Source organism: Numenius arquata, chromosome 3, assembly GCF_964106895.1.
Source record: "Numenius arquata chromosome 3, bNumArq3.hap1.1, whole genome shotgun sequence".
Taxonomy (NCBI): domain Eukaryota; kingdom Metazoa; phylum Chordata; class Aves; order Charadriiformes; family Scolopacidae; genus Numenius; species Numenius arquata.
The window spans coordinates 7,385,765-7,411,412 of NC_133578.1; the positions used below are offsets into that span (position 1 = coordinate 7,385,765).

The 25,648-nt window shown below is 38.5% G+C and overlaps 1 protein-coding gene across 1 annotated transcript in view; it reads right to left on the bottom strand.

Moving 5' to 3' along the window:
- THSD7B (thrombospondin type 1 domain containing 7B) overlaps nucleotides 1-15,697 on the bottom strand; it is a 273,934-nt gene extending 258,237 nt beyond the window's left edge. Inside the window, exon 1 of the mRNA XM_074145144.1 lies at nucleotides 15,559-15,697. Coding sequence (XP_074001245.1) covers nucleotides 15,559-15,697 — 139 coding nt within the window. The remainder of the gene's footprint in view (nucleotides 1-15,558) is intronic.
- Nucleotides 15,698-25,648: the final 9,951 nt, after the last annotated feature.

A 25,648-nucleotide genomic window follows, 5' to 3' on the forward strand; every position in this document is an offset into this window, starting at 1 on the left:
AACGGAGTAGTTTGCTCTTAAGAGAAAATGTTTACAAATGAGTAAGAGTGCTTTTGCAGGACTGAAGTGGTAAACAGGACCCCAATTTTAAATACACTGAGAAGAAACTTTGAGCTGAGAGCAGCATTTGTGCTGACTCTCCGGCTGGGCAATACCAGGCAGGGCAGTGTGGTACAGGGACAGTCAGGGCTGTGGACACCATTGTCCCCAACACCAGAGCAGAGCAGCCACACGTTGGTGCACATTTGCATTTACACAGAGCAGGGGGGTACGGAGCTGGGAGTGAGGAAGCAGCACCTAAGTCAGCTTCAGCAATACAAATAACATCCCTTTCTTAGCAAGCCATTTTAGACAGCTCGGGCAGTCTGAAAGCTCTAAATTCTTTGCTGTGAGGGTGGTGAGACACTGGAACAGGTTGCCCAGAGAAGCTGTGGATGCCCCATCCCTGGAGGTGTTCAAGGCCAGGTTGGACGGGGCTTTGAGCAACCTGGTCTGATGGGAGGTGTCCCTGCCCATGGCAGGGGGGTTGGAACTAGGTCATCTTCAAGGTCCCTCCCAACTCTAACCATTCTATGATTAAGAACATAAAGCATAAAGATTCATGCTTCTCTTAAATGACTTCTCCCCCAAAACCATTTAGGAGAAGCATATTAGAGTAAACCAGCCCCAAGACAGCTTACTTTAATATTCCAGGCTAAAAACTGTTTTATAAAAGCTGATTCATGAACAGACCAAATATTGCTGTTCTGGGATGCACAACAAAGCGCGGGGCAGATGGTCAGGGGTGGCAGCAGCTTCACTCATCTGATTTTAATCCATCACCACAACTCTGTCAGAGCCCTCAGTCACGTGCATTTCACTTACTTGTTCGGTTCAGGCAAGGCATCCAAAAAAAGCCCACTGAACAAGATGTACAGCTCATATTTACTATCCAACCCTGCCAGCTTCCCTGGTTTTTTTTAAACGAGCTTGGAGAAATAAATTTTCTCTTGGCTGAGGGCACCTCTGCCAGGTTTTCCATCCTAAGTGCGTTTTAATCAGATCGCCGCTGAAACTTTTCAAAAAGCAGTATTTAATGAAAACAAACAGATGTATAACTGCCGAATGTCACTGTAAGATTGTTAACATGTGTCATCACCAAGTTTTAATAGCAAAACCAAAAAAAAAAAAAAAAAAAAAGAGAGAGAGTTATGACAGGGAAAAGTGGTTGCTATAGAAGTCCAGCTTTGACAACCACAGTCTTCCCAGCAGAGAGGAGCTCCCACGCACAGCCCGAGCGGGTGCCCGTGTCAGGCTCTGCCTGCACCCTCACCCACACAGCTCGCACCCGTGGGCTGGGCTCCCACCCCAGCAGCATCCTCCTGACCCTCCCACTGCTCAGCCTCACCACTCCTGCTGCCACCGCTCAGGCAGCCGATTCAACAGAAAACCCTCAAAAAAAAAAAATATAGATAGATAAAAAAAACAGAGTTTCCATCACATCATCTATCTGAATCGATTCATCCAGCAAGGTCACCCAACCCAACCCGTTGGGGAGTGGAGCTATGGGTGGAAGCCTCTATGCAAGGGAGGACACCGCTCCCTTCAGCGGCGGTTCTGCAGGTTCACGCTGTAACCTCCTGTATAAATACACCCATTTAGTTACCAATCAAAGCTGCTACTCCAGAGGATAATTCCACTTACAGCAGGTGCTGCTCATACAAATGAAAAGGAAGAGCCGAAGGAGGAGAATTCAGGAAGATACACTGGGGATGCAAGGAGATCACAGATGCCAGATCCTTTCACCCAGCCACATTCATGCTTCAAAATATCCACATCAACATTATGACTCCTATTCCTAAGAATAAAGCTGAATAAAATGATCAATGAATAAAATGATCAATGGTTTCTCCCTCTACTTTCCATAGGAAAGCAGAGCAAAGAGCCTGTCTAAACTTTCTTCCCCTTCTTAATGAAACTCTTATTGATTTTTCATCCTTGTGAATCATTGCCTTGGAGCAATTTCTTTTAGCCGCAGGTTCTCACATTTAATTTGTATGTATGTTTAAGGGAAAGTTTATCAATAGTCTCTCCAGAGAGATACTAAAAGGGGTTTATGAGAAAGTTATGAAATTTTACATATGGCATTTACCAACCTAGGTTTTTTTTTTAAAAAACAAGCCTAGAATAATGCATGACATTAACAATCAGCAGCTTCATGTAGCATCCTATGCCACCTCCGTGCAGCTGTCAGTGCATAAATACAACAGTAGTCAGACTGAATAGATTTATGTTGATAAAGAGTAAAAATAAACACAACAGAATTTCATTCAGATGTATGGATCTTCCACATGTTAATAGCTACCCAAAGAAAAGCAGAGCAGAACATGTACATGTGTCCATAGGACACTGGGACAGTTACAGGCATTAAAATGTATATTTAGGCCAGGCATGTAGAAAATATGTAGGGGTTAAAAAAAAAAAACAAGAAATGTATCTATCAGCAATACATTAACAGACAGCTTTGCCAATACCATCAAGGAAAAAAAAGAAACAAATCTCTGATAATTTATTCTTAAGTTAAAAATCCCCAGCTGCTTTAATTTTTATTTACATGGGGAAAAAACCTAAAGTCCTATGGATCTTTTAGTTCTCATTCATGCTAATATTTACGCTAATATTCATGCTAATAAATACGCTAATTTTACTAGTCAACGGAAGAAGCCAATTTCTGGGTCATGGGCATCATCCAGGACACAGTTATTCAACTAACTGTTAGCCAGGTTCATATCTAATAAAAGGAGATACCCTTTTGCTTAAAAGTCAGTATTTTGCATCGTGATTAACACTGTCTGAACAGCACTGCCCACAAGTAAAAAGGATTGGCTAGAATTGGTTCTAGAAGACCTGGAAACAAGGGTCTTTCACAAAGTATCTAGGTTTCTGGGGGGAAAAGAAAAGAAGAAAAAAAAACCTCAAAGGAAAATAAATCAGGCCCTATAAAACTTATACTCTAAGAAAAAAATTAAATAAACTCTGTAACTTTGTCAGTCAACCACCCAGTATTTACCTGTTCTCCTTGGGAAGAGAAGCAGGAAGAAAACTTGATGGAAATCATTTTTCCCATCTTCTCTTGGGTCTGCCTTTTTGTTAGAAGTACCAACTTACTAGTACTATCCTAATGGTGATAATACAATTGTCCTTAACCATTTCCCAAATTACCCAATTAAGGGAGGAATTAGATAGGGTTAGCTAGCTAGCATTAATTAATATCCACCAGCGGTGATCTATAACAGAGCCTGCACTGCACTGCCCACGCAGCCGACAGCAGAGAGGAGAGAAACCCCGGTCGGTCACGGGGATTAGACTGAAGAAGAGACTCTGCGAGAAGGTCAGACTTCACGATCTGAAGTGTGCCAAAGGAAGAAAAGTCCTTGAACTGCACAGGAACAAGCACTGGATGAAGCTGAACGAGATTACTTATGTAGGAGGCTTATTCCACCACAAAGAAAAGTGGCAACACCAGCACAAGAAGCAAAAAGGAGATTTTACAGAGATAAACAGGTTAAAAAAAAATCATCTGTTGCTCATGACCATTAGGTCTTCTACTCAAAAACGTTTAAGAACGGTAAAAAGTTATATTGGTATGAGAAAAGGTTAGGGAAATTTTTTAACTCTTACAAAATAGCTAGTACCAAAGTACTGAGATTAAAAGAAAGAACATTTATAAAATCGTACATGAAGCAAACATGAAAAGGTTGTTCAGTTGCAAGAAAACTGAGTAATGTAACCTTTCAAAGCAGCAACAAAAAGCGATTAGACCATCCCTTGGATTGGAAATGATTGATTATTACTGCTAATATTGGAATTGAAGTTGACTGTAATGCTTTTTATGTAATTGCTTTATTGAATGCTGCATAGCTTTATTTGGTAATGTATTCAGAACACTGCGAGTTTACCATTTCTTTAGGTCCTGACACACTAAGACACACAGACATACAGTTACAATATATTTATCCCAATGATATTGTATTAAATGGCATACACTAAGGTTAGCTCCTGACCTTTCAGTGAAGGCCTATGGGGAATCTTCTGCCTGCAGAATCATCTAGTAGATTCAAATACCAGCAACTTCCTATTCTTGCATCTGTTCACCGGCTTATTCCATAACTGTATCAAAATACCTTAAATCTGATTTGGGGCTCTGTGTGCTGTAATAATTAAATCATTTTGAGGACTATGAAAGCTGGCTCATCTGTTTAAAAAAAAAAGAAATCAATCAAGGACAAGTGAACCACAGTGAGGAAGATGAATAAGTAAACATTTATATATATATGTATCAGAGTACGTTAAAATTTTAAAATATCTATAGGCAAAGCAGGGATTTTTTTTGGTTTTCGCCTTTGTTTTCATTCAAAAAAGCAGCCTTGAATATTTAAATGTAACTGCATAGAATTAAAATTTCTCACCTGCTTTTCCATTTATTTGATTTGTTATCCCCTGGTGTCACTCCCTGCTTTTTTGGAGAGTCCTAGCAAAGGTCAGTAGACAATTAGCCATCAATAAATACCTAACGTGAGAGTGAAAATTTTTATCTGCCTGAGCTTCCATTACCGAACCAAGCAAACATGTTTGAAAGCTCGTAACAAAAAGCATAAAGTACTTTAGAGTGTTCTGAACATAAATATAACGTTACCTTTAAAGCAGTGAGTATGAAAAATATCAAAGAAGGTGTGTAATACCAAGCTTTATCATCTATTGCACACGTATATTGACTTAACTGAGACACGCTCACTTATCTACAAAGCAAAAATTGGGTTTTAAGCACTGTACTTTGCAAGACCCTTAGGGCACAATAACATTACTGTCATCGTTTACTCTGACTTCCCTGTCTCTCATTTGATCCTTCTCCAGTTCTTTTCAAAACATTGCAGCTCCATTTCTATTTCTGCCACTACACCAGCATCCTTCATTAGATGGCAACAAAATTATACACGCTTGACATATAAATACATAAAAATAACACATAAACATGCACACACATAGACACTAACATGTAAGCGACACATTTAATGCTCAGACACAAAATATAACTTTCATCTCAGTGCTATGTGTACAAGGATATACTTGGTCCTTTTTTTGGCACACTTTTTCATGTTTGGGACCAATTCTAAAAGTAAGGTTTTCTTAGCTCTTCGCAGGGGAATGCAGAAGCTAGAGGACTGATACTTCCTTAAGAGGAAAGTGTGATCAATAATAGCTAAACTTTGGATAAACCCTCATTATCAGATTTCTACAGCTTTGAAATGAGTACATGTCAGCTACCTGTTAAGCACAGACAACTCCATACGTTACAAGCTCACTGCTGACAGCGAATAATGCTGAATTTGGGAATACACATCTGCAGAAACAAGAATTTTCACATTAACAATGATCTAAATTAAGATACTATATTTGGGTTATGAAATATTTAATGCCAGTTGGAAAACAGATGTACTGAATTAGTTTAACTGAAAATATCGAAAGCTTAGATAACTTATTCTAGTCACACAGTGTACACATTTCACACACAGAGCTGCAAATATTTTATTAAAACTAACTTTTACCTCCGTTTGAATTCAGCATTATTTTATTAATACAAGCAAGAATATTAAGGGAACAAAAAAAAAAAAACCACCTTTACATGAGCACTACCTTATGTGCACCATATTTAATAAAAGAACTTCTGAAAAGTTTCTGGTGTTTCATCATTATAGCCTCCTCTAAATCCTTGTCTATGAAAACCTCAATTCTGTGCTCCATCCAGGCAGCTGCTTCAAAACTATGCAGCTAATACACATCACAGTTTAATAAACGTAGAGAAATAATTTTTCTATATCCAGTGTCTCCACTCTGAAGACTTTCAACAGCTAGAAGAAGAGTGCTTATTTTGCTTAAAAGCAACTGGGCGATATAAATCAATTTAACTAATGGGTCAAAAGATCCTAAAGATGTCACAAGTACTAAATTTATTTTGGTCTTCAGCAGCTTCAAACTTGTGAAATTTATGGTTATAAATGTCATACTGTAGAGAAGTAAAACATGCCTCACACATAGGTGGATATTTTTAAACTATTGATATTTGAAGGTCTTTGGATCTCAGGGGTGATAGAATAAAGCCCAGAGGACACCCATCAGTGGAAAAGTTCAGGTGATAACACAATAAACACCAGAAATCCCCCCGCCCTGCATTTAATCCCGTGGCTGGCACCACCAGCCATGTTTCATACTTCTGTTGACCTACTCAGTAGGTCAATAAAGTCCTAATAAAGACTTACTAAAGTACCTACCTTACACATTTAATTTTTTTTTTTAAGTATACTGAAAACGTAATAGTTTAAATGTCAGAATTTTTCAGCAAGTCATACGGTGTGAACTATTATTGCGAATGAAGCGTAGGAACGCTTTTAGAGTTGCTGTTGACTATGCCAGGGAATATGAATCCTTTCATTATCACTCCGTTCTGCAGAGGGTATAAATCTAACTCTGAACTTGTTCACAGTCACTTGGGCTGCGCTGGTGGCATCAGCCCCTTCACAAAGTCACAAAGTTTGACAGCACTGCTTTAGAGAGAAACGGAGAGGTTTTAAAACCAGATCCTGTGGGATATGAGGAGGGGAAAAAAAAAAAAAAAAAAAACACATACATCAACGAGTGGGCAAAACAAAGCAGCAAATATATTGGCTTAAGAGAAATACCATAGGTTTACTGGTACTTTCCCCAGGAACAGGTGGGTACCAAGCCCTGTGGGCTGCGCGATCGAGGCGTTGGGCTGGCTCCTCTTTGAACATATGCCCTTTCAAGTGAAATTAATCACTCTCTTTATCACTCCGGCAGCATCTGGAGCCATAATCATTACCCAACTGCTGAGAAAGAAATGAAACCACTAATCGCACGGGGAGTAGGGCTTAGTGTTCAGAGCAGGAAAGTTTTTATTAAGTTCTCATTTGAAAAGTGATTTTTCATGGCTAGCTTTGCAGGACATGCCACACAAAAGCTGGATATACTTCAGCAACTGTCTACAACTCATACCCCAGCATATAGAACCAATATATTTAGAACCGCTATAATGGGGTTTTAACATGCTTTTCCAAATTTAGCTCTGTAATCCTAAATCACCGTTATACGCAAGTCTGGCATGGAGATACATTTAACTATGAACTTTAAAAGGTCTCTAGAAGAAGGAACTGCAGAAGTCTACCAGGTGGCAGACACCAGGCGATGGTAAGGACCAGATGCTGCCTCTGGAGCCACACACCACACTCCTATTGATTTCAGCAGGAATTCGCTATGCAAACCAAAGCTCATATATTCAAAACTACTAGATATAATGAAATGCTCAGTTAATATATCAGCTAGCTGAGGGTGACTAAAATAAACCGTAACGCTATGTCAATAATCTGGATTACCATGAAATATCCCCCATCCCTTCCAACTTCTCCATTTCGTATTCCTGGCTTTTACCTTTCAAAAATTTTTTAAAAGAAAAAATGAAAAAAAGATTAAGTGGATTACATGAGGACTATTCCCATACGTACCAGGAAAAAAAAAAAAAAAAAAATCTAAGGAGATATGGGTATCAGTGGGTCAACAACCCAAAATTCATGTCCCTAGAATATGTTCAATTATCTGCATACTGAGAATAACAATGTGTATCTTACATATTTCTAATACGATTTTGGATATTTCCACCCACAATAATTCTGCTGTGCACAAGAACTGAATGAGGAAATGATTACCCCGATATATTGAAATCGTTCAATTAAGTGGCTAAGTGAAATTCTTATTCTAACTAACTTAAGATATAATTATTTAAAAAAAAAAAAAAAAAAAAAAAACACAAAAACCCGCAGGGTTCTGAACAAGGGCAGCAGAATAATTAAATCTAGTACTCCACTGAAACAGGCTGAAAATGTGATCATCCATTTTTAATGCTCCGCCTATACGTAACAACAGAATCTTTCCAACAGCTGCATTCAATTAAAAAAATATTAACCCCAAGGAAAAAGTACAAAAACATCTCCATCTGTTTTTCTTGCCACTCACTGTGCTTCTTTTGTGAGTGAAATATGTACAACAATACAATCCAACAAAGTTGAATGAAAAGTACCACAATTCCAGTAATAAGCTATCTTTTTTTTTTTAAATGAACAACTTAAAAGAAACCACTTTTGCAGATTTTCCCCTGTGACCCGCAGCTCTGTTCCCATAGTAACTATTGAGGAAAGAAAAGGATAAGACGCCTAACTTATACTTTTCCCAATACCAACAAAAACCAGAAAAAAGCACCTTATGCTCAAAAACTATTATTCTCAGGAAGGGAAGAGGGACATTAAAAGATTAGTGTGAATCTCCCGTGTAATCTAGTTTAAACCACCACCTACTGAACATTTGATGTCCATTAGACAAAGATATTTGTTAAAGGGTGTAGTCTTTGTATAAAAGAACTATTGAAATAGTTTTGCAAGCCCAACAATAAACAAAATTACCAGGCACACACTGTAAGAGCTTACATCTGAACTCAGCAAGCGCCGCTGACAGCTCACAGCCCTGCTGCTGCACGGTGCCCACCTCCGCTGAGGAACCAATACTCTGCATATTATCCCCAGGCATATAAAGTGTTAATTTTAACATATATTTCAGTGTCATTTCAGTTCCTCTTTTTGCTCGCCTTTTTAATTTGACTGATACTTTACGATTCTGGTATTGCTTGCTCTAGTGCATTTTTTTCTAGGATAAAAAAAAATACAAAAGCCAATGACTCGTCCTCCAAGCTGTGCCACCAAGAATGTTTCACCAGTGTCTTCAACTCCCTACAGGAAACCAGAGCTAATAAGAACATACCAGGTTTTACAGACAAGAAAAAAGGGCACCAGATTAAGCATTTCTGTATCTCTGAGCATGCTTTCCAAAACACAACTCCTTAAGGAACAATTCTGATGCCTCTGACACTGGATGGCATTCTCTGGGCCAACAGGGCAGGTTCTTCACCCATGTCCAATACACTCAGCTTTTAGCCCTGTGGATTAAGGATCCAGAAGCCATGGTGGTCAGGACCCAAGTGGGTATGGAATGGGCTGCTGTGGCTCATCTATCTAACACAGCAGCAGACGTCAAGTACAGGGAGGACAGGACAGGCTGGAAGATGAGCTTCCAGCATAGGAAAGGTTCTTCAGAAGAGAGATGGAGCTCTTCTCACATTTGTCCACTTCTCTGACAAACTCATCGGCATTTACTGCCTAAGGATGTAAGTTCTCCACCAACTTTGAAATGTCTCACCCTATATGTACTACCACTGCAAAGGGTTATAAAGTAAGGCAACAGATGCACCTCCACAACTCCAAGACAAGTTGGATTCAACTGCTGAGGAAACCAGACCAGACAAAGACACATCAGAACTGGAACGATAAAGGTCAGGTATAGTAGCAGAACCATTCATAAAAATTTTTAGAGGTGTGTGGAAGAAAAAGGTGAAAATGTGGATGGGTAAGGAATAATGAGGAGAGATAACCTCATTAGAGGTTTAGCAATCTGAAGCAACTGCACTCCTGCGTAAGGAAATACGAGATTAGCTTTGAGGCCACCCAAAACTTTTCTCAAACATCAGTGACTGACATCAGCCAGCACATTGAGTTTTGCTGCTAATGGAATTTTGCAAATCAACTTTATAAAGAAAGTTTCAAGGATTTTTTCTTTTTAAAGTTTCACAGAAATAAAAGTATAATTTATATTGCCCCACAAAATAATCTGTGTACAGAATTATTTTAGAGCAATTTGGAACTAATTTTAAAGTACTGTTTTTTATACTTAAAATAATTTTTAATGGCTACTTAACAAAACTATACCAACAGATTAAGAACAACTAAACTACTTCAAATTAAACTGTTAATTACAAAATATTCAAAAAAAACCCACCACCTATATGATTCTGAGATATTTTAAGCCAGGCTTTTCTAATTAAAATTGTAAAATATCAGTGGGTGAAATCTCACCCAAGACTTAATATAATTCTGAGGAGTAATGTTTATAAATGATTTAGTTTGACAAACCAGTTTAAAGAGGATATGTCTACTCACAGGGGTCCAGAATAGCTTGGTGTCCTTAATTCAGAAATACATTAGGAGCAACTACCAAGAGAGTTACTTAAATTAAAGAATAGTCTGGCTCAAGTACAAAGGTATAAACTGATCATGAATAAAGTTAAAGGTGAAAATAAGAAGGCTTATCATTCTAGAACAACTTTTCAGTCATCAAGTTTGGCCACAATCTGACTAGTTTTAAAATGGAACTTAACAGGTTTTTAAAAAATTATCAATATTATCAAAATTGTCAATATAACAAGACTGCAATTTATCACCCACAAGAACTGCTCCAGTCCTAAACTCAGTATAGTGAAGAACCTTAGAATCATTCAAAACCAAGACTAAATTTCCAGTTAGAGTTTAAATATTTCAAATTCCACCCACCAGGATAGCGTAAGAATAACCTACAATTAGAACATTTGCCATAAAATATGAAGTTTGGATGCATCAGCCTGAGAAACATCATAAAACTTCCAGATACCACACAAAAATCACTAAAAAAGACATTTGCACTTCAGTCATGAAGTGCAAATGAAGTCCTACGAAATAAAAAAATTAATTTAATCTGGAATAGATTATCATTCTTCACCTTTTTGAAAAATATCACTTGTTGCAGACCTGTCTTTGAATCTCTTTGCGATAGGTTTGAGCTCTACTGTCCTTTGAAGATCTGGACTCCTTTTAACATTTGGTGTACATAGGTAAAAGTTTGTCTTTTAAGACGTAAGGTCAAAGGCACTTCCAAACCAGCACTTGGCCTTCCTGAAATTAAAATCTTGAGAAAGGGCACTTTATGGCAGTATTATCTGAGAACAGAGAACAAAAGATCTTTTTCATCTTAGCCATACCTGGCTCACCCACATTCACGAGTGGTTCAAAGGTTCCTCCACGTTAGAAGTTGTTCTCTGAAAAGTTCATTTCGTACCCTTTCCATTATGGATTGTTTCTGAAGAAAGACTGATGATCAAAACCCATTTGCTAACCCTATTTTAAGAATGACTTTCAAATAGAGGTAATAACTCTGAACTAAAGTTTTTTTGTGTTCACCTGGGGCAAGAGAACTTATGGCTCACCACACCTAGCTCCCAGAAGCCCACAAACACCAGAAGATTAATGGTTTCTTCCTCAGGTAAAAATCCCTCTACTGTGATCAGATGTATTACAAAACCATTTCCCAGTCTGATATCTCACTTTCAGTGCTCTTCCATCCGTAACAGGGAGCATGTCCCTGCTGGGTTAAATCCCCATCCTGATTCATTTTTTGGAGAGAATTACAGATCGGATGGAATTACTCACTGGGACACCACACCTGGGTTTCTAAAAGTCCTTCTCCACCCTTCCATAGTACACAGAATATTATTACCATGTTAAACAGCACTGTACCAAAATTAGAGAACAATTTTCTTAAAAATCAGACTATTTTAATTGAAAAAAAGATTTTTTTAAATATTCCCCTTATTAAGAAAAAGCTACATCACTGATTTAGCTCAGAGAGTCACCTTTTATAGGGTATGTCTCTTATCCCTTTAATTTTTGTTAGTATTTCTGAGGAAACAGCATGCGCACAGTTACTGAGGTGTAGCTTGTGGAGGTGCTGAAGACACCAGCAGTGATGGTGAGACTGCAACCTCCCCACGCGGCAACTGCAGGCATCTCTAGGAATGGTCATATTTTCAGCATTTCAAAATTGCAATTATCAGCCTCTCTCCTGTAAAGCACCCAAAACATTTTGTGTTGCATCTATTTTAGATTTAATTTAGACTTAGAATTAACTTAGAAGTTAATTCTGGAGTTTCACCAAAAAATAAACCAACTAGAATCATGATGTGGATTTATACATGTATCAATATTCTATTTACAGTTTTAAAAGCTTGAATCGCCACTGTTAAATGTCTTTGCATTACAGAAATTCCAGGCATTTTTTGTACCATTCAAGAGTTGAAGAAAATCAACATGGTGAAATATGCAAATTGCTAATTGGCTATTGCATTAAACACTGTTAATTTACAAGGATTTAGATCCAATTAAATTTTCTCAAGATTGTATCACTAAAACGGCTTTGTTATTTAGCAAGTGTCGGAAAATTATTCAGCTATTTGAGGTTGCTGAATAATTTAATTGGTATAATTATTGCTTTCATGTTTAGGCTGGTGGTCACAAAATAAGTATCTGTCAAGAAACGTCTTGAAACCAAAAGATACAGTGCACAGATATTCAGACATTAATATATCATCTCTAGAAACCAAAGGCTAAAAATAAATGGTTTTAAGACAGGCCACAAATAAGCAAAATGCAAGTGCTAGCCCTTTGAATAGCCAAGGGAAGAGTACACATAAACTACCTCACAGTGCCAAGTTCATAAATTTTAGAAATATAGAGCCTGGGTTTTTTGTAGATGCAGTGATTTCAACACAATTGCTTTCACCTATCCCAAGACCACCAAGCCCAACATGAAAATGTATGAGTCTTCATTATACAAAGCCAAGGATTTAGCTGAAAAAAAGCCTGATTTATAAACTTCGGTGCTGATTCAATGGGTTGGGTTTTTTTTACATCCCTATTAAGGATGCATCTCCGGACTTCTATGTGCTAGGAAAATTTACTTTAGTAGTTATAAATGCATTTTCCTGAAGTCAGAGCTTTCAGTGGCATAATCTTATTTAATTATAAAGCATGAAATTTCAATAAGAAGTTGAGTTTCTCTACAGCAGGTAAGTAACTTGCCATGCTTGAAACAGACAACTCAAGATTGAAACACAAAACAGATCACCTCCTTTCCCATCAAGGATTGCTAACTTCTCATTAGATTGTATCATTAAAAAAAAAAAAAGACAACAGCTGCGAGTTTTCTTTATATCAGCATGGATCTGCTCAATTCTGACATGAAAAACTACTTCACTTTAGATTCATTGCACTGTGCTTTTATTTAATTTTTATTATTTTTTTGTATTGGGCATAGAAGTCCTCAAACTATAGGATGATTTTTTTTATTATTATTCTACAAACCACAGATCTCATTAGGCCAAGATCTCCATGATCTACATCCCAAAGTTATTTTATTATTGATATCCTGTCACAACAGGTAATGTTAACCCTTGTACCTCTCCAGATCCACCTGCTCCATTCAGGTTACAATCCCACTCTTTCCAAAACATTTTCTTGTAATCTTTGGAAAGACAGGTACACCTTTGTGATCAAACTTACCTGAAAAGTCATTTCAAGCAAAGTAAAAAAATGCATACGAAAGCAAGCCACATACGCCACCCTGATGGCAGACTGCCATTTACACTCTTTTGTAACTAATTTCAAGGTCACTGCAATCTTACTTTGACATACATGCCTCCAAATGCCTCGGAAATTAAATCTGCACCACGTGCAGCAGAGCCACTGAAAGCCATTAGCCTGTTACGTATGCCCTGACATTGCAAAATGCACCTGGCTCCTTCTAACCAAGATTTTTTCCAAAATAAGTGTCCATTCAGCCTATTGAGAGGAATCTCAGCCCATTGTGTTCCTTCTTAGGAAGATAGCAAAAGACCAAGATACGTGATTTAGAAATGCTGCTGCTTCACTACCACAGCAGAGAAAGTAGAGGCTTCACAAATAATACTTTCCTTCTTAGCAAAACAAAGTGGTTTGGGTGAACGTACTATTCATTTCAACCTAGAACTAAACATGTGGGGTTTTGATATTTTACCTAATTTTCAGCAAAAATACTCCAATGAAAAAATGAAAATTTAATTCACAAATATAAAAATATGTAACTGGAGGAAAAAAAAAAAAATAAATCTTTGTTTTTGCCAAACAGGACAATGAATTTGGCTCAAGCTCACAAGTTATTTTCATTTGGAAAACATTTCACTCAAAGTTGCAACTCCAGTCAATACATAAGAAGAGAAAATGCATCAAAATACTATTAGGATTTAACGTTTTTAAAATGATTCTTGAGAGCTCAGATATTTCTAATTCACTGTGGGAGCCACAGGAACTGACAATTTCCTTCTACATCTGGAAGGTGGACCTTCACAACAAGCTCATCACGGGTCTTTCGGAGCACGGTAGCCCACGTCCACGCGAACCTGTGCACCACCTTCTCTTAGTTCTAAATTCATCTGCCTCAGATGCCTTTGAAGCATCGATATCTCTTTATTGTCAGCTGGAATCATCAAGTCAAATTTAAAGTTTTATGACTTCCAGTGCACACCTCTAAAGACTGATGATGGTAAAATACACTTCAGAACTGAAGAGAAGACAGACAGCATTGAAGGGTCTAATTTGTCTTAAGAAAACAACTCTACCTTTCAAAGCTTGTTCAAAAATCATGTAAATAACAGTGAATTGGAGAAAGACAGTTTATGTTGTTGTTTACTTTCTCTTCATTTTTTCATGCAAGATGTAAAAAAAAAAAAGTCTTTAGAAATATAGTATCAAATTGTACTTCACCAGCACTTCACCAGCCCTCAGCCTCCCATCACAGTCACCAGGGTGAGAAGCTTGCATTGACCCTACCAGAAGGACAGGAGCCCTCCCAGAATAATTGTTTCATCATTCAGTTAATTCAGTCTCTTATCTTCTATTGAACCACGATTAAAAAAACCCAAATAACCAAAACAGCAAATAACCTCTCTAAAAAAGGGGGGAAATTACTTTTCCATCAACTTTAATCGCTCTGCTGTTCAAATGCCAAACCTCAAAGGGATCCTAGGCAAGGAAACCCCTGGGTCAGTTGCATATTTTTGATTAAGTACTTTGAGTAAACATTTCCCAAATTTGCCAATCCTTCCACTTCATTGAACGTTCTTTGTTGTTGTGGTGTGCTAGAAAATAAGCATCCAATGTGTCACACTTTGTTTTATGCATCTGTATCGTACCATTTCTTAGTTACCTCCTCCCTCTCAGTAAGAATTGCAGTGTTTTAAATGTATCCTCACAGATTTTCCAAATGTTGTGCTTGCCCAAATTTCAACATTCGAACACTGTATGTATCCAATCTGACTGATGGACAAAAATAATTCACTAAATGTACCAATGAAATGTTAATTACGAATAGATCAACCAAGAGCATCAATTTCTGGCTCGGTTCATCCTGAAAGACGGTGGCGCACCCTTTTCATTCAAACATGAAAAGAAAATGGTTAAATATTTCACATGAAGCAACATTAGGATGATGATATCAGGATCCAGTGAAAATTTTACTCTTGGATTAAAAGCATAAAGGAGTCCCAAAATTATACTCTAGAGTCACTCTGATGCATAACTGCAACAGACATGAAGATTACTAATTTAAAATAGAGAATAACCCCCCCTATTTTTCAGTTACAAAATAATTTAGAATAGAAGACATTATCAGGCTTTTTTTAATTTATTATTGAGCTAAAGCACAATGGAGAAAGGGCAATCGCTTCATCCTCAAATGCAGGAATTATCTAGTAGATAAACCAACATATCTTTTTCCTACCTGTTTTCCAGACAAACTGATGACCTCTCCTGGCTTCCAGATCAGCTGTTTGTAACATTAAGAAAACAAACAAAAAGAAGGATTTCCCCAGGCTTTGCCATGCCCAATGAGGAGAAACCCAGTTCTGTTGCAGAAGCATAATTCAGATAATTCAGTCTCTTGTCTTCTTTGGTCCTAGAATTAACAAAAAAAAAAAAAAAGAAAAAGCTTGCTAAAAGACTTACAAACACCAAAGCAGCAGGCTCAGCCTAAGGGTAACCGGGTGGCCACTGTGCATTTCATAGTCCCTGTGTGCCAGGCTCGGGGAGGACAATTCTGTTACGGAGGTGCTTCACTTGGAGAGAAGGAGAGAGAAAAAAAGTCGGGGAGAGAGAGAGAGGAGAGAGGGCCAGCCCCCAGAGGACCTGCAGTCCCATCCTACAAAGCCAGCCATCGCAAATGCTTTTAGCAGGTTCTTAAGAAGAAATCTGCCAGTACAAATAAATGGCAAGGGCTCTGAAAACAGTCTGTGACGTGTCCCTTCTTTTCTCTATTTAATTTATCTTTAGCATGAAATTTATCATGCTATAAGTAGACTAAACCAAAACTGAGAATGGATTCCAGGTGCAAAATTCAGCCCTGAATACAGACCCCATGTCCTACATTTAAGATCCCTGACAAATGAAATACAACCTGGAATTGTTTTAGCTCCATACCATGTGTGAACACGGGATACACATGAGCAACATGGGAAATGTAGCAGGAAAAGCAGGGGTTGCTTACCAGTACACGATGAACCAGTCTGAAAGGCAAAACTAGACACTACTCAGGCATTTCTCTGGAATTTGTGCCTCACATTCAAGTCCCTGATCTTTGAGCTCCAGATCAGCATCCAGTTACTCTGGTGAGCTCTCTCTGACTAGGGGATTTTAATTAAGCCCTCCAACACTTCAGACAAATACCAGAGCCACATTATGATTGAGAGAAGAATGGATCAAGCCCTGTTGCTGGAGCAGTTTTACACCATTCAAGTCATTAAAATAATCACTGTGTAGCGTTGGAAGCAAGAAGGAATGTCACTTTGTGTCTCCCCTACAACACAGGACCCCAACTTCTAATTTCCTCCATTTGCTTCAGCAAATGTCCACACTGTTCACATACCACGGAAAAGCTCCAAAACAGGAGGGATTAAGAAAGGCATACAATAAAAAAAAAAAAAAAATCTTAGATCTTCTGATTCAGCCTGGTAATTCAAAGCTCTGTTTCCCTCATCCCAAAAGGTGAGCAACCAACCACTTATTTAGGCAGATTTTACATGAGTTTCAAGATATTTTGAATTTGTCCACATTCAAGTGGGAAGAGTTTTGAAGTCTCAAAAAACGGTCATGGTATATGCCACATCAAACGAGCTATTTTCTGATGTAAACTTACATATTTTATTTTTTTTTATGTAATAGCTTTTGAATTTATACCATGTTTAAATTCTCAACATATTTCTACTCATTAGTGATTAATCCTACTTTTTAATAGGTAAAAAACATCACATCCGTATTAGCATAAGCAGAGAGATAACACCTGTCTTCACGATTTGTCTTCATTGGCATAATCTTGTTGATTTTCATTAAAATCATCAGCTATTAGAAGTTTAGTCCAGAAAATTCCATTATATTCCTAACCTCATGAAAAGCAACATTGTCATAACACATAATACACAGAATTGTTCTTGATAAGAAACTGAAGATAAATCTGAAAATAGTGCATATTGAATATACAGTAAAAATTTTCATTTCAAGCTGTATTTAAATGACCTTGAAACAGTTTCTGTCACGATAAATTCATGCAATTATATTTAATCAGATATTGACTAACTATGGTGGAAGATACAATGTAATATCTGTTATCTGGTTTAGTTCATTTGCGTTTCAGATGAACAGAATTTCAGGTAAGACCTGAAAACCCATCAAGCTGACCAAATATAGTAATGCGGGCAAGGGACCAGATATATTGCTCTGCTCTTGTCTTCCAGGTTAATTTAATTCAGAATTCACATTAATTCAGAATGCAACCCGCTGAGTTCCAACACCCGGACAATGTAACACAGACCACAGGTGGCCTTATATGAAGCACAAGTGAAGCTCAGAAATCTTGAGCATCCTTCAGAAATGAGTTGGAGACCTCATTCCTTCCCAGTGCAAAGACCGTAGAAAAGTCCTTGGGGGAGAAAAAGGGGCTCCCAGGCATCCTGCAATTCATTTTTTTTGCCCGTCCAGATGGCTGCTCACCTCACACCGAAGAGCTGAGGAGGAGCGACTCGCCCAGTGTCTTCAGCATTGCAGTTACCATCTATGACGGTCAGAAAACGGAGTCACTGACTTTCTGTCAAGGGAAATAAAAGGAATTAGTGACAACGGCTCCAGAACTGTTCACACCCAAAAATGCAAAACAAGGACAGGAATTATTCAGGTGCTCAGATTTAAGTACTGGAGGGGAGCCAGCATGCCCAGCTCTGCGCAGACAACACCCATCTGAATTGCAGGGCAGCTCTCCAGGTCCAGAAGAATGCTGTACAAACAACACATCTTAAGCAGGTGGGGGCGTGAAATGGGCAAATCCAAGGAAACCTCAGGTAACAGCTGATAAAGATGCCGAGATTTTTAATGAAGCACCAGCAGCGCACATCAGCTGCTTTCTCAATACACTGCCTTCATCTCAGCATTCAAAGGGTCAGTAAACAGCAATGAATCCCTGGGAGTAAGCAGTCTCCTGCCCAAAACAAGGAGTTTCGCATATGTTCATTCTTTGGGCAGGACTACAAAGATAACTGGCTGCTGCTCCCCACGGAGCAGGAACAGAGATTACATTAAGTCAGAAAAAATAGAAATAAATTAGACACCATGAGACTGATTCTAATCTCACCCACCCCAACAGAGCTCAGAGTCCACTGATTTACACCACAGCAAAGCATAATAAAAATTTGTCTGTATATCTAGGTTTGTATAACACAATTTGGAACAGTAGCTGTTCTGTCCTGATACGATAAAAAATTATTGCACAGGCAACATATGCTATCTACAGAAACATGAATAAATTACATTATGAAGGCCACCAACACTTCACATCAAATTTAGTTACAGTATATCTCAGCTCCCAAACGTGTCAGGATGGCTAGCTGTAAACTGGCAAATAGAAAGGAAAAATGGAGGAAAAAAAAAAAATTAAATTCACATTTTAAAAATTGACTTCACCAAGACTAGACATGATTAAATTCATGCAATTGCTTAAATAAGTTCAAGATATGTGTTTTACTCTGAAAAATATCTTGCTTTTCCAAAACTGATTCTCTGGATTTATTCAATATCCTTTATAATACAGATCTAGCCAATTAATAGCCTGCACTAATAGATTCCCATGAAACTAAATAATGAGGTGGTGTTTTCCTATATTTGAAGGATTAGACACGAGCATCCTTTTAGCTTTGTTTGGTTTGTATGGAATCTTATTCAGAAAAACAAGGATATCATACATTAGCTGTGATGGCTGTGAATATATAGGCAGTCTTGAAAAGCCATGTGGAAGTTTACTAATGATCGCTAACAGTGCATTTACATTATCTAATCCACTGCTAATTCTCTTAATGACAGGACTGAATAAAGGCTAGTTTTGAGTAACAGATTTCCATTTAGAAACCTACATTTCTGCTGAAAACAAGGCATTCAAGTATAGTGTCAAAATGGTATAAATAAATAAATACATATACAGCTGACAAATAAATATCTTATTTCTGAAGTGTTCAAAATTTAATTTAATTTTCAATGTCAATGAAACATCCAGCAGCCAAGTCCCAGTCTAATCCTTGCTTAGCTAGGGAGGGAGGGGGAAAAGCCTCTGGAAAACTTTTCCCGTTTTCCAGCCACTGCTCTGACAACCACAAGCTACAGATGTGCACGCAGAGGCAGACGTTTCCAAGTGACAGGCACTGGGCTAGTCCAAGACAGGTTAGAGTCCTCAAAAGCATCCAACACTGAAAGACAAAAGACTGATGGTCCAGTTCTGGCTCCCCACTCTACACGTATTGCACTGGTAGAGAAGGGACCAGTTGCTCTTTCTACAACTTTCCTCTACAAGAGGTTTCTTCAGTCGTTTTGCACCATTTCTGTGGTGTAGGAAAGTTCAATCTGGCTCTGCTCCAACTTGGATTTATACAGTATTTATTACTGAACTTTGCAAAAGATCAACTTAAACTGATCTAAACCTGAGACATGATTTCAGCCTTGTCATACATCAGTTAAATTCCCCCTGAGTTCACCGGGAGTTGTGACCTTCCCCGTCATGGGTAAACCTGACCTACATTTTTTGCATGAGAAGGGACTACTGACAAGGACACCTGGGTAGCACTCTCCATTTAAAATACATGATGCAATTAGAATAATCCCAAACACTTTAAATAGCAACCAAAAAAAGCAATTGCAGATCATATCCACGGCTATAAAGCGTTTGGCAGGTGCCTAGCACAAAGATAAGCATCACTAATCATGAATAAATTTTCTTAACACAAACATAAGCAGTAATTATGCAACTGTTTGCCTACTACACACAGCACAAACCCATTGCTTGTGATATTCCAAGATAATCTGGATGTTTATAGCATACTCTTTACCCTCAGATACCAGGAAAATCTGCCTTGCCTTCTCAGAAAGCTGTTATCCAAAAAGCTAATTCTATTCTGCCCTCAAGCAGCAGAATGCCTGGCCTGTAACAGCAAAGGCTGATCACTACAAACACGCGCTGCAGACCATCCCTGCGGGAGATACTCCTCCAAAAAACCACTAATGCTAGTGCTACAGGTATTGGGTGTAACAAAATGAAGGTGCTTGCACAGTCACACACATCAAACTAGGATCAGACCTTCAGTGCATATGTGCCCATGGCATGGGTGTATACACAGACTGCCCAATTTTATATTTAATGAGGGCAGTTACACTAAATTGCCTTTATTCATATGGAAAACAAACACTATGCATTCTTCCACTTACACACGTGGAGGAAGACAGTCTTCTGGTCATAGTAGGGGCAGCCTAAATTCATTCCAGCTCCAGCTGTGTCAGAAACCTCCTGTGCAAAAAGTCACTTAAGGTCACACTCTGACACTAATACTTGATTCTGCAAGTGCTCCCCTTGATTTCAGCAGAGTGACTCTGCATATATGAGAAACGTAGCTTCACTCTCTGTACCTCTACTTCATCTGCAAGCTTCAGTTAAGAATATTTACTCTCCTTCCAGGAACATTGCAAAAAATCATGGATAAAAAACACACAGTGTGAATGAGCTACATTTATACATCAGGTTGACAATTGCCTGACAGCATTTTTGTCCTAAGTGGTCACCCATCAGGAATCAAAACATTAAGCTCCACAATTCTTTGGTAATTTGCTACAATAACTGTAAGGGTAAACAATGCCTGAAAGAACATCTGGTGTTAACACATCTGCAGATGGAAGATAACTCCAGCAAACAACCAGCAGAGGGTCTAAACCAGCGTGCTCGGGGCTGGGAGTAACATGTTTTGGGCTGCACGATCTCCAGATCAACAACGCTGAACGCAAATTCACCCCGGTCCCTTTGCATGTATAAACCTTAACACCCCCACCCCCCCCGCAACACTCTTAGTTGCTTAGTAAGTAACAAAGCTTAGTAGGTAGTCACCATCTAGTCACCAGTTATATTTGAAAGTTCAGGAATTTTGGTGATCTCTATAGTCAAATTATAAGAATCTATTAATTACATAATCTTTTTTCTTCTATTCAATCGTATTTCGCTTTTTGTCCCAAAGCTACAGAAGATTTGGGGGATTAAATGCAAGAATATGAAATTACTGTACTGCCAATTAATTGCTTCTTAACTTACATCGATTTGTTTGGGGTAAAAACCCATGAATCCTAAGTTTTCCTGCTTCAGTTTTCGTACATCCTAAAAACGTAATAAAAGCAGGTTTGAATTTAGAAGTTTAATTATAAACTTAGCTAAGTGGATTATAATGAAAGATGTTCCAGCAAGGGAGCTCAAACTGATGCATTATGACTACATTAAAGAAAACACCAGAGAATAGACTTTCCATCAGTAGAACGACTTTAATTAAAACAGTGATAGAGCAGAACTGTTCTGTGAAACGATGCTGCTGTTACATCTCCTTCACTCTAAGTACTTCCAATGGACTCTATGGGAACACACTTGACTTTCAATAATAAAAAGTATATGTGATTTCAGACTTTTCTGAGGAAGCCGGTTCAGAAGATCAGCTAAATGTAGTTGAAGCAAAACTTGCTTCATTTGTACACAAACACGTGTGGGTTACACTCTGCCAGAAGAGCAGGGGGGTTTCAAAGTCAAGGATTCAAGAGGTTGTGAAAGGCACCATCCTGATACTCCTCAGCTGCACGATCACACAAGACACCTGCCCGTTGAGAGGAAGATGAACAACACTAAATAACCAAGGAGCATCCCAACATTTCCTTGTACAAAAATCATTCACTGTGACCCAGTATGCAAGTGCCCAAGTGTCATCCAAGCCTTGGATTTCTCAATGGTATTTACCAGCCATGGACCTTTTAGAGCTCTTGTTGTTGTATCTTAGTACTCAAAGTAGGCTAATTTACCTTCACAAATGTTCTTCAAGCTATTATCATACTCCTCGCAGCAGGAACAAGCACAGAGCAATTAAGATCAAAATGCTCAAGACTGTCAATAGGTTTCTCTTGTGAACTCAGTCATTGATTTCTTTCTGAGCAGCAGAACATAGAAAGTGTCCAATAACTTTTAAGTAACCTTTTCACACTGCTTGTGCACTTTCATATATTTAATTAAATACAGGAAAGGCTGTAGCAACTCAAACCAAAGCCCCAGATCCTGTCTCTGACAGAACAACGCCAAATGCCCAGTGTGCAGTGTAAGAACAGAGCATGCATAAATAATACTTCTCACTCTACCTTCCCAGCCTCCAACAAGTTGTGGCTTCCACACCTCCTAAGTCACAAGGTCTTTGTATCTCACAGCCCTCCTATAAACTTGTGGAGTCACATCCTGAACCTACATAAGTTTGGGGTGGTTTTTTTATATGGGTTATGCATATAACCTATATACACCTACACCTGGATGCATTCTCATGGCAGGCTTGTCAGCCAGCACAGCAGAACACAGCCCAGAATAAACTCAGTGATGTTTTCACACTATAGCACATCCTTTCCCTAACAGTAAAACTTTATAGCTTTGAGGGGGGAAAAAAGTTTCTTTTTGTTTATTTTTCAATGGTTAGAGAAAAGTTTGAGTCCATTATCAATATACTATTCTGCTGTAGCATTTATCATTGGCACTGGATGTACTAAAGGTCCTTTCAAACTCAGCTATATCTAAGAATTATTGTCACAGTCGCATAGATCTTGGATTACTGTTAAATTGCAATTAAGCAGACAAAGGGAAAGGGAGCTGGCACTACTTCCAACACCATTTCAGTAAATGCTATTGCAAGTTGTTGTTCAAAGAGGATTACTCTCACTTTACTGGCAAAACATTGCATATAATGCACATTCAGCAGTATAATACCATTTGAAAACTAGCATTTGAAATTATTTTCCTTTAAGAGGCAAACCTGGAAATCAGACTCAGTAGAGAGCAAACTCCCTACTTTAGCAGCATGACCATTCACACGGAAAACAACAGAAAGCTTCAAAGTCACCAATTACCAGGCAGCAGAGTTTTGAAAAAAAGAAAAAACCACCTCATAACCTCTGCTGCAGGAACAACAGCAGATTTTCGTAGCATTCTCATTAAAGTGCTTTCAGTTCACAGAAATTAAACTGCTTTACTGCGGTGATTTTCTTCTGCATTCTGATATTACTTCATATTATTTGACATTAATACAGCATCACAGGCTGTAGGTCAGGGTGGTTTTTTCTCCTCACTGGAACATGGCCACCACGCAGAGTTTATCAATCTTAAACACAAGGTCAAAATAATACGATCAAGTACCACCAAGCATATGAGCTCAGCAAAGACTTAGGCTCTGCTTAGCAGGGGAAGGACCATCTGCTTCCTTGTCACAGGACTGGCGTATCTGAAGCTTATCTCCAATTTAAATTGTTTTTATTCTACACTTCCATGGAACAACCAGAGCGACTGAGTGCATGCACAGGCCCAAGCATCTGACCAAACAAATTAACTACAGACAGGCAGGAAAATGTTACAGGTTTAGCTTGTTATTCAGTTCTGATGAGAGTATGTGAGGTTCAGTTTTGAACCTCTAAATATTGGTGACTACAGCTAAAATAACCCCACTCTTGTACAAACAAATATGCAGAGGCCAACTTCAATACTTCTTGAATGTATAAAGTTTTCTTTCTGCTGTAACACTTGCACTAAGAATAATTTCTTTTCTACAATATTCGTACCTCTATTCGTATGCAGTCGTTACTATTTTGCCATTTGCACTACCTAGATCAAGTCTATACCCAAATGAGCTAATATGAAGAGACACCCACACATCCACAAGATAAATTCCATTTCAAAAAACTCATTTCCAAAGTGCTGAAATAAACATTTATTCCAATGCATCCTCTGTCATCAGCTGCTTATTTCAGTGCACCAAAGTACAAACTCGTAGGAAAAGAGAAAATATGGAGCACAATGGAATGCAAATACTATACCACTCCAAAAACACACAGGCTGTACAGAGGAGGACAGTTAATCAAACGCTGACACCGTACTACTTCATTTCCTATGAAACATCACCGATGAAGTCTTGTGATGAAGTCTCCTACAAACCAGACTTCATCATTTCTACAGAATAAAACCATATGTAAGTCAGGTCCCATGTAAGAATATGTACCTTAAATAATTACAGCTAGAGTTGTCAAAATAAGTTAATCAAATATATTTTGTGATTCCTTACTATTGATGCATTTATTTTCCTTCCATCTACTTTGCAATGGATGCCCCCAGTCACTGATGCCAATTGGCCCAGGCAGACAGTGTAATAAAAGGGTTAAGAAAAACTGGTATTACTTTAAAAAAAAAAAAAAAGACAGAGTGAAGGCTGAAAGAGTGACATCGGGATAAAGAACTTCTGAAAACTGCTTCTGAACACACACACACACACACACACAGATGTCAACGTGCACACACTGTGCTCTGAATCCAGCTTTTGCTAATTGCCATACAGATTTACTCCAGCCCACCGAGAATAACAGCGTAATGATGCACGGACTGTACTGAAAAGTAGCACCTGGTTTTTAGGTGGAATTCATTTTCAGAAATGCACAAGCTACTTACACCAAACTTCCCTGTGAGGGTCTTCAGGGAAAGGCTTCGCAGCCCCGCTTCCCCCCTGCAGCCATAGTACCCAGGGACAACATGCCTCCACAGAAGATCCACACCACAGCCGAGAGCTCACATCATCACACCTCATCGCTCCCTCCGGAGGGGAAGACACACCGGGCATGCGTTCCAGCTCAGAACCTGGCAGTAGGATGCGTGCCTGAAACTCAGGCATTCCCAGGCACCTCGCGAGAGCCGCCAAACCCAGGTATAGGAATATGTTTTTCACATCAAAAACCATTAATAACATCTGCACATTTATTTAAAAGTGGACTTGCTTTCACCCCAAGATTAACTATGCAGAAGGACAACAAAAATACCAAATTGCCATAAGGGCAATTCGAAAGAATGACACTACCCTTTGAAGCAGTTGGAGCAACCAGTTCAGTAAAGCGATAAATCTATTTAAAAATTTTGTCACCGTTACACTTTTCATTCCCATTTCTTTTCCCCTGTAGCTGGTTAAAGTAACTCACTGTATTTTATCACATTGGAAAGTCTAATCTCCTTAGGGTGAGAAATATATTTGCCCTGGACACAACATAATATGATTCACACAGGGGTCCCTGACACTATTGCAGTATTGATAGGAAAAAATAATCATAATGATATCAACCGATAAAAGCCCTTAGTATAATATTATCTAAGCAAGGTCAATTACCCGTGCAGGTTGTTCTTACCAGAGTTCACGTTACATCACTGGTCCCATCATCCTGACCTTCCCTGCTGTCATCCCCATTACAGT